The sequence below is a fragment of the Mangifera indica genome, chromosome 4 (assembly GCF_011075055.1).
Source record: "Mangifera indica cultivar Alphonso chromosome 4, CATAS_Mindica_2.1, whole genome shotgun sequence".
NCBI classification, from domain to species: domain Eukaryota; kingdom Viridiplantae; phylum Streptophyta; class Magnoliopsida; order Sapindales; family Anacardiaceae; genus Mangifera; species Mangifera indica.
In genome coordinates, this window is record NC_058140.1 from 18,744,002 (window position 1) to 18,753,256 (window position 9,255).

Sequence of the window (9,255 nt, forward strand, 5' to 3'; positions counted from 1 at the left end):
GGTGGCCGAAGAAGGAAGCAAACCCTAGGGGTGAAATCTAAATTTTTTAAACTTTAAGGATGGGTTGAGGTGTTAGTTTTTAAAACCTGGAGGGGAGAAATGGTAAACTTTTAAAGTTTATAGGTAAATTGACGATTTTACCCCTGTTCCTAACTAAAAATTTGGACGACAGTTTGGTCATGAGTGGGAGTTTGAGTTTTTCATCTCCCGTGGGTGTGAGTTTAAAATTGGGCTAACAGTTGGGTGGGAAATAGTCCTTTTTCCTATTTTTAATTGATTTGTTGTTATAATTTATTAAACTTATATTTCAATTAGCACATTGAAAATAGGTGGTTTAAGCATAATTTAGGAATGAGTTAGGGCCAACTTTAGAGATAGTTTCTTAACTTCTAACAGATTTTAGATATAGAAATCATGACTAATAACTGTTCAAACACACTTAACAAGCAGTATAAATCCGGATAAAGTTGCATTGAAGATATACTTAGTGATAACTAGACCACCAGATATACCCTTTTAAACCAATATTGCATTGAGTATATGTGATCATAGACTTGAAACACCAACAGTCGGTGAAAGTCTGAAAGAAAACTGGCAAAAAACAGCATCTCTTTGGAAGAGAATTTAGCAATTCAATAGGTTTCATGTTAATAAGGTTTGGAACTGGTTTTTTAGTAAATAAATGGCTAAACATAAAATAGTCTAGAAACGATGTCGTATCATTTGATATAAAATCTATGTTGCACACCACTATATAAGACTTGTTGAGTATATAGATGAAAATATATATATATATATAAAATAAAATGTGTTTCTCTGTTCCTCTCTCTATCTGTTCTATGTCCTTTCCTTCTTTTTGATTCTAGATTTTCTTTCTCTGTGTGCTCTTTATCTTCATCTTCTAATTCAATTAGTTCAGTCCACATCAATTGGTATTAGAGCGGTGATCCTCCACCATGGCTGAAGAAAAAGACCAAAAGTTTAAATAGGAAATGTTCCTGTATCTACAAAAAGCATTGCAAGAATCAAAGATATGTTTCAATAAGTTACCAACGGAGTCCTTTGATGTTTCTCATAGGTTGCTAATGGAGTCCTTTGACGAGATCAACAACTTAATTAAAGGTTTGAGTCAGACATCTATTGAAATTTCTGAACAAAAATTTGACCTAGAGGAATTAGAACCAATTATTGAAATTTTTGAACAAATAGATGTCGTTTTTTATGATCTTGTTCAAACTACTCTCTATGCTAATTCTAATTCAACCGCTGAGTTCACTATTAATGATAATGATGAAAGGGACAAGATTCTAGATTTGGTAGTTATGGCTATTGTGGGGAATGCACATTAGGAGAATAAACTGTTAGAAGTCGATAAGATTCCTGTGGTTGATCCTTTAGGCAAACTTGGCCTGGAAGCAGATTTAGGTCTTGTGGTTGATGCTTATTTGGAAACACTAGTTGTTAGTGATCCTGCCACATATGAAATTCAACATGTTTAGGAGGAGACTATTATTGATGACTTGTGTTGTGACAATCAAGAAATAACCACAATCAAATTGAATGATACTTATGAGATTCTTGACAAAGCCCTTCCTAAAGTTCCTGTCATTTTTAGAGAGACAACAACCAAACCTCCTACTGTTGAGTTAGGAACTTCTATCATTGGTGAAAATTTTCCACTTGTAGAAACAGAAGCAAGAACCCAAAATTCTCTGATTCTTCTCCTATCAATAGGACTAAGGTGAACAATGAAGTTGAGAATAGTTTTGTTGGAATTGATGACTCAAGACTAGAAACAATTATTGGATTTCCTTCTATGGTGTCAAAAGAGAAAGCAACAACTTTGACAAGTGATGACTCTAGCCTAAAATCCAAAGTCTGGAAACGAGGCACCCGATGTGTTGACAACCAAATGATCATCGTTAACAATGCAATCGCAGAATTTGGTATAAATGACTCCAAAGAAGAGGGAAGAACATCTATTGTTCTTGTTAGCATAATTGTTACACTTAAGTGGGTTGCATCAATTAAGAATGTTGTTAAACCAAATGTGGAATTTTCTTACAAGGCTAAGTCATTTGGAAAGCATTGTTTAACTTCACTAGTGCCTAGGAGATAAGGTTTCTGCACATGCAAGTCATAATCTGGTGTTTGAGATTCAAGCAACAATTCTCTATACATCTAAGAAGATCAAAGGGTCATATGTGGAAAGAAATTGTTGGTCACATGGTTAATGTTTTGTTCTAATGGGATGTTGGATGTCTGACAATTATGTTGAAGATAACATCCTCATTTACTTGGAGAAACCTACGTGATGGCTCAAAGAGACTTCACCTCTCGAAACTCTTCCTTGAGGACAAGAAAGCTTGAAGAATGGGGAATTGATATAGTTTGGAACTGGTTTTTCAGTAAATAAATAGGTGAACATAAAATAGTCTAGAAACAATGTCATATCATTTGATATAGAGTGTATGTTGCACGTCACTATATAAGGTTTGCTAAGTGTATTGATGAAGAAAAGGAAAAAATATAATAAAACGTGTTTCTTTGTTCCTCTCCCTATCTTTTCTATATCTTGTCCTTCTCCTTGATTTTAGATTTCCTTTCTCTGTGTGCTCTTTATCTTCATTTTCTTATTCAATTACTTCAATTTAGATCACATGTTGAACCTGAAATCTAATTAAGGGCACTAAACTTTAAATAATATTTCCAAGCTTCTACAGTTACATTAGTGAAACCTCATCAATGCAAAGTAATTAGAATTATCAACGACAAACAATTACCAGGAAAAAGGGTATACTAGTTCCATGGGATCAGAGCCAAAATCTCCTGTGACCATTGAAGTAGCATTCACACATACCTACAAAATTTGGGGATATAACAAGTTTAAAGGTGTCGGCAAGGAATGAGATGATTAATTATTCAGAGCATTTGGTACCAAAGTCCAGTTGTCAAATCTTCAAAGCCAACCATATGGATTACTAGATAAGACAAAATAAATGGTAAACCAAAAAGTTAAGAATACCACGTAAATATCCAAGCAAAAAGCTATCATGAACTTGGTTAGATAGCAACTGTCCAATTAAAATCTTGCAAGAGGCCTCTGCATGAAATAAAATGGACTAACTTTCTTCATAATGAATTGAGCATGTGCTCATGTAAACAAGATCAAATTTTCAGAAGAGAAAAATACCCTTTAAACGTGAAAAGAGATGGCATCTGCAGATCCAGCACAATATTGAAAAGCAAGTGATAATGCAGGTTCAAAATTTGTAATATGGTATTCTACTCAACACAATTATTGTTAGTCCTACCTCAATTAAGGTCAACCCACTGTATGAAAATTATTGGGAGTAAAATTAAAATAAAAACATTGATGCCAAAAAAAAATCACTAACTGACTTCACTTTTATCCTTTACCATATTAAGCTTTCTGAGAGCAGATTTTATGTATCTGGAGTTGCATCCCTCTGTAGCAGGCCATAAATGACAGCTGGCCTGGAATGGAACATAACTATCATGATCATAATATTGACTATGGTTATAGAAGTAATAGGAACAAGCAAATTCAAAAGCCTTTTTGTTAACATAGATCAGTTTAAACAAACTTGACTAATTCAGAATTCAAACAATCTTATACAACTTTTAAAAACAAAAGAGAGAGAACTACAAATGTGTGTGTGTGCTCGCATGTGCCTAGCCTCCCACTACACTGAACAAAGTTGGAAATCTACTAAGGCTCTAACACATTGGATTGAATGCCTAATAAACAACAACATAAAGTGTCCAGTGGCATCTCATCTTGAGTAAGGGTGAGTTGTTACAGGACAAATCACAGTTTCATTCCCACTCAAGAGGAGATAAGAAAAGCTTCAATTGCTGAATAATTGAGATTACTGATACAGCAAAGTATTTTCAAAATATAACTCAAGGAGAACCATGTTAGAAAATTTTATAAAAGACCAAGCTAAACACAAACATTGGATAGGCAATGATCCAAAAGATACAAAAGCATGAGTTGTCATCCACCCAAGACATATTTAAGTTGATCATAAGGCGGTCAAGAGTATTAAAGATAAATTTTTTATAGCAAACATCAATATCAAATTTAAATTGTTTTTACCTAATAACGGTATCCTTTTAATCCAAAGAGCTGAATTCTATTTTGTAGAGAATTAGTAAAATCCTCAAAGGAACTACACTAGCATGATGCAAGATAACAACCATGAGTACCTGGCATAAAGATGACTCATAAGATTGAAGGGCCTGCTTGAATGTACAATGCAGCGCATCACCCCATGCAAGTGTTGCTGCTAAGATAGAAATATCCTCATGCTCATTTAATTCTATCGGTTGAAACAATTATCTCATATTCATAAGCACATAGCATTGTGGTGTTTCTATTGGCTGAAGCTCCAAAAGAAAATAAACACCAAAAAGCAATCACACATATTTCACAAAGTTAGAAGATGATCATAATCACAGCTCAAATACATGTACAAGCATTACAGAGCTGTATAAATTGACATTCAGATTGATGCAAGTGTGCCTGTGGAACAAAGAAGTGAAAAGAACCAGCCTCATGCTTCATGGAAGATGACTTCAAGTCACAATTACAATCCATGAAACCACAAGTTGTTACAGGGATTGAATCATTTGAGAAATATCTGCAGACAAACTACACAGAAATTCTTTAATTTTCAAGTAAAATAAACAAGAAAGCCCTTAAACTAAACAAAAGTTAACTATGTCCCAGAATTAATACTTGGTAACAAAAATTTAGAAAAAAAAATGTTAGAGGCATTAATAACAAGAAAATCACAATATGGTGTCTTCTTATTTTATATACCAATTTTTCACATCTAACAAGGCATCATTTACTGAAGCAACCTTCTAGCTGCTCTTTCAGAAATGGACAATGATATCAAAGTTAGGGAGCTAAATCAGACTAGTAATTTGGAGTATATTCTTAGTTAGTAAATACGCGTATTATTCGCGTTGCCTTGTTGAACACGTTTAAAAAAATTTTTAAACCTAAAATATATTAAATACATATTTTACGTATTCTCATATTAAACGTAATTATACGTCATATTTTACGTTTGTGTTAGTGGTTGCTTACTACAAGTGAGTCATCTCTCTTAACTCTCACTTTTAATATACATGTTTCTAAATTAATGTGAATTTGATTATCATTAATCAGGCTGAATATGGAAGAAAGATGAAAGCAATGATGGTGTTATTCTTCTCGGGCACAACTCCAATTGGGATCGTGCTGGGAATTGGTTTGTCAAATCATGTATACAGTGAAACAAGTCCCACTGCTCTGATTGTGGTTGGTTTATTGAATGCTTGCTCTGCTGGGTTACTGAATTATATGGCATTGGTGGATCTGTTGGCTGCTGATTTTATGGGGCCTAAACTACAAGCAAGTCCGAAGCTCCAGATGTTGGCATATGTAGCTGTTCTTCTAGGTGTTGGCAGCATGTCATTGATGGCCAAATGGGCTTAGTACATCATTCTCGTACATACCCAAACCTTAGTAATTTTTTAAAAAGAAAAATCATCTTAATTATATGGATATTTTTCTAATGAACTATCTACTTTAGGAATTAGAGATATAACACTGTCTATCAATTTAGTGTTGGAATGTGGTAATAAATTTCAGTGTTAATAGTTTACACAAGAAAAGCAAATGTGTAGTCTAACTCTTATATAATGATAATTAGACCATAGGCTTTTATTTTGAACTGTTTATATGTGTCATATAAAGCAAGAATGATTGGATTTGCATTGTTATTTCTATGATTTTTTTTCTAATCTAATCCCTCATCTGTAGTATTATAGTGTCATTCTGTCATGTGATTATTTGGCAATCTAACGAAGGGCAATCAAAAGATCAAAGTCCCTTTAATTTGTAACAAGCTCATCATTTCATTTATTGATTAAGAAATCAGCCACACAACTTCTCAAGGGTCTGGCTTATTGACAGATGTTAATCATATAATTACACTTGCAAAATCTTAATTTCCATGCTCTTGTTTTGCTTCTTGATGTTCAAAGACAGTTCCCAGGGTTGAAGGTGACCAGTTTTCATCAAGGCATACACACCAAGTATTTTGGCAAGCGCAGTTTAAGCATTTTTCACAAACACGGTTGCAGTCTTCCGTTACCTTGCATCGATATGAAATCACCGTCCTCCCTTCTGCTGCCATCTTTGAATCTGCAGAAACTTCAATTTGCAACTTAACATGCTAACTTTTATTTAATATGAAAATAAACATCAGTTTATTACGTAAACATTCCTAGATTATGTAACTAACTAATATTACTTCAATAAAATAAGTAAATGATGGACTAATCTATTTCTATAAGGGATAGAGATCACTAACAAGATTCCATCATCACAAGCATGACCAAGACTAGAAAAACCAACTTGGATGAAGATTTCTCCATTGTTGAACTATAGTAGTGGATATAATACATATATATCTTCCTGTACTAGGACTACTCAGGGAGCTGATTATATAGATGAACATGAAACTGCATAATTAATCCAATAACAAATCTAATCCTTAGATGGAATTGTATTAAGTGTAAGTTATGTTCATGAAATGAATATGCATGCATAACTTGGTAAATTCTTAAATGTGAAATATCATAAATATTAAACACAAATAAACTTTCCATAACAAAATGGGTTATTATCATAAACCTCCCTTGAGGTTTCAGGTTTTCTCAAGTTGCTCCCACAAATATAAAAAATTCCCAAAAAACTCAACTGATATTTCCGTTTTCATAGTGCGCCACTCCTGGTCTTAGTTAATAAATATGAGAAAGGAAAAAAAAGTATGAAAATACATTGGTATTATAGGATGAATAGTAAAAATCATATTTGTAAAAATAAAACCATAAAATTCATATACGAGAAAAATATGAAATGTGTATATATAGGTTTAATATATCAAATCCTAAATCCACCTCTTGTTAAAATCTAACAACTTTTAAAATGTGTTTCAATAAATAGCACATCCTCATTTATCACATTATTAGCACATGAAATTGTCTCAAATAACAAACCTCTAACGATTGATTCAAAACTCAAAACTCATGCTTCCACTTAATGAAATTTTTTTTTATATATTAGTTTATTCAATAGTTTTCATGAGAGAAAAAACAAGTTTTGTTATCTAAAAGTTGTTTGAAATTTAAAATTTTGAAAACGTTGCATATATATTTAGGAAACATGTAAAATAAGTTATTTTTTATTGATTTGTTGTTATAATTTATTAAACTTATATGTCAATTAGCACACTGAAAATAGGTGGTTTAAGCATGATTTGGGAATGAGTTAGAGCCAACTTTAGAGATAGTTTCTTTACTTCTAACTGGTGGGAAACTTTTAAAAACGACAATTTGCCCCCCACTTTACAAATTTGCATGGTGGGAAAACTTTGATAGTACACTTTCCCCCACCACATGTTACCACAAGCTCACTATTTGGAAACTCACACTTTGCCCCCAACCTTGCAAATTCGTCAACTACCAAAGGTTTGAAAAATTCACATCACTTCCCCATCTCTAAACGGGTGACGCAAAAATTCGTATGATAATTATCGATTACACAAGGTGAGATTTCACCACCTAAAATTCGTTTCTTAATCCGATTTCATCATAAATCAACTTTACACTTATTTTAACACAAAAGCCCTAAGAAAATTGATTTAAAATACCAATAAATCAAGTTATTTCATCAAATCTTTCAATACATAACCTTAACCCAAAAACTATATCCAATTGTCGAGATCTTCGCACTAAAATGTACAAAACATTATAAGAATTAATTTATTAACCTTTTGAAACATTTTAGTGGTCAGAAAACAAGTGAAATCCATCGGAAATTATTGTGACAAGTCAACTCGTGCTAGGTTTGTGTGGTGGTTTCGATTATCATTTTCATGTAGTTGGATTTTCACTTATTTTTACTAAAGGTTTAGTTTAGTCTTTTTACATTAAAAAAGACATTTTTGTTTTATGAAAATAAAATTGGACATTTTCGTTTATATATTTTTATTTTAGAAATTTAATTAATTTTTGCACCAAACTCAATTCAACTGCTGCTAGATTCATAGTATCAGCTTTAGCAGCAAAAAGATGATTTTATATAGATTTTATGGAGCAACTATTCTTAGGATTAGTGTTAATTTCAGCTGAGCCTCGAAATTAGGGTTTTAGCAGCCAAGACTAAGAGTAAATGCGAAGAAAAATCAGATGCTTCAAAGGTATACCCTTATATTCAGCATATGTTAATTTTTCGATTACAAAATAGTCTCTCAATCTAGACATCAGAACTCTTCAATCTCCTAACTTATCTTGAGTTCATTTTATTTCACTCCTCCTAACTAATCTAGAAAATTTATTCTACAAAATAAAATAGACAAAGAGTGAGTCGTAAACTCGATAAGTAAAAATAAACATAATACAAAACTTTTTAATAAACGTTATAAAACTTCTTTATTTTCAAACTAATTAGTCATAAAAAAATAATGAATAAAACTCTTGATATTCCTTAACCATAACAAAAATAAAACATTTCCATAAATTATAAAAAAAAATAATGTAAACAAATTCATATTTATTATCCTAAGAAAAGCAAACATAAATATTTATATTCATCAATTATAAAGAAAAACAAGATTCATCATTTGTCATAAGATAATCTTAAAATAATTTATAAACATTACTCATAAATAGAAAACATAAAATTTGTACTTAGCCTTTGTCACATAGTATCAAATATATCCATGGTGACTTGGTCTGATTCATATTTATATTCATCATAAGTCCGTAGACTTTTCATAATTTATATTCTTATTCATATTGGTCCGCAGACCCTTCATCGCATTCATATTCGTAATAGGCTCGCAAACCTTTCATCGTATTCATATTCATATTCATAATTGGTCCACAGGCCCTTCATTGTGCTCATATTCATAATTGGTCCGCAGACCTTTCATCATTCAACATATGTCTCTGAATGTTTTATGATCCGATCATATTTATCGATTCATAAATCCGTCAATTTCTTATCTTACTATAAATATTTGGCAAAAAAACTTATAAAACTTGTTTTTCTAACAAATCTTTATCTTTGAAAAATAGTAGAAAATCTTTATTCAATAAATTCATTCAAATACTTTCATTTTAACAACCATATAATATAACATAAATTCTCTTCTATAGAAAAACATCAAA

General features: G+C 31.8%; 1 protein-coding gene and 1 long non-coding RNA gene across 2 annotated transcripts; one reads left to right on the top strand and one right to left on the bottom strand.

Annotated features, from left to right (window-relative positions):
* Window positions 1-2,807: 2,807 nt before the first annotated feature.
* On the bottom strand, window positions 2,808-4,333 carry LOC123214956. Its single transcript, XR_006501918.1, has 3 exons — window positions 4,234-4,333; window positions 3,421-3,498; window positions 2,808-2,860 (listed from the first exon to the last, which is right to left on the bottom strand). It is a non-coding gene; the product is annotated as an uncharacterized LOC123214956 (long non-coding RNA).
* A 578-nt stretch (window positions 4,334-4,911) lies between these two features.
* On the top strand, window positions 4,912-5,512 carry LOC123214365 (fe(2+) transport protein 1-like). Its single transcript, XM_044634108.1, has 3 exons — window positions 4,912-4,961; window positions 5,112-5,127; window positions 5,204-5,512. The coding sequence occupies exons 1-3, from the start codon at window positions 4,912-4,914 to the stop codon at window positions 5,510-5,512; spliced, it is 375 nt and encodes a 124-aa protein (XP_044490043.1).
* The last annotated feature ends 3,743 nt before the right edge of the window (window positions 5,513-9,255 follow it).

What these genes read in the sequence shown, in the direction of transcription:
- LOC123214365 (XM_044634108.1), top strand. Translation starts at nt 4,912, where the DNA reads ATGGACAATGATATCAAAGTTAGGGAGCTAAATCAGACTAGTAATTTG.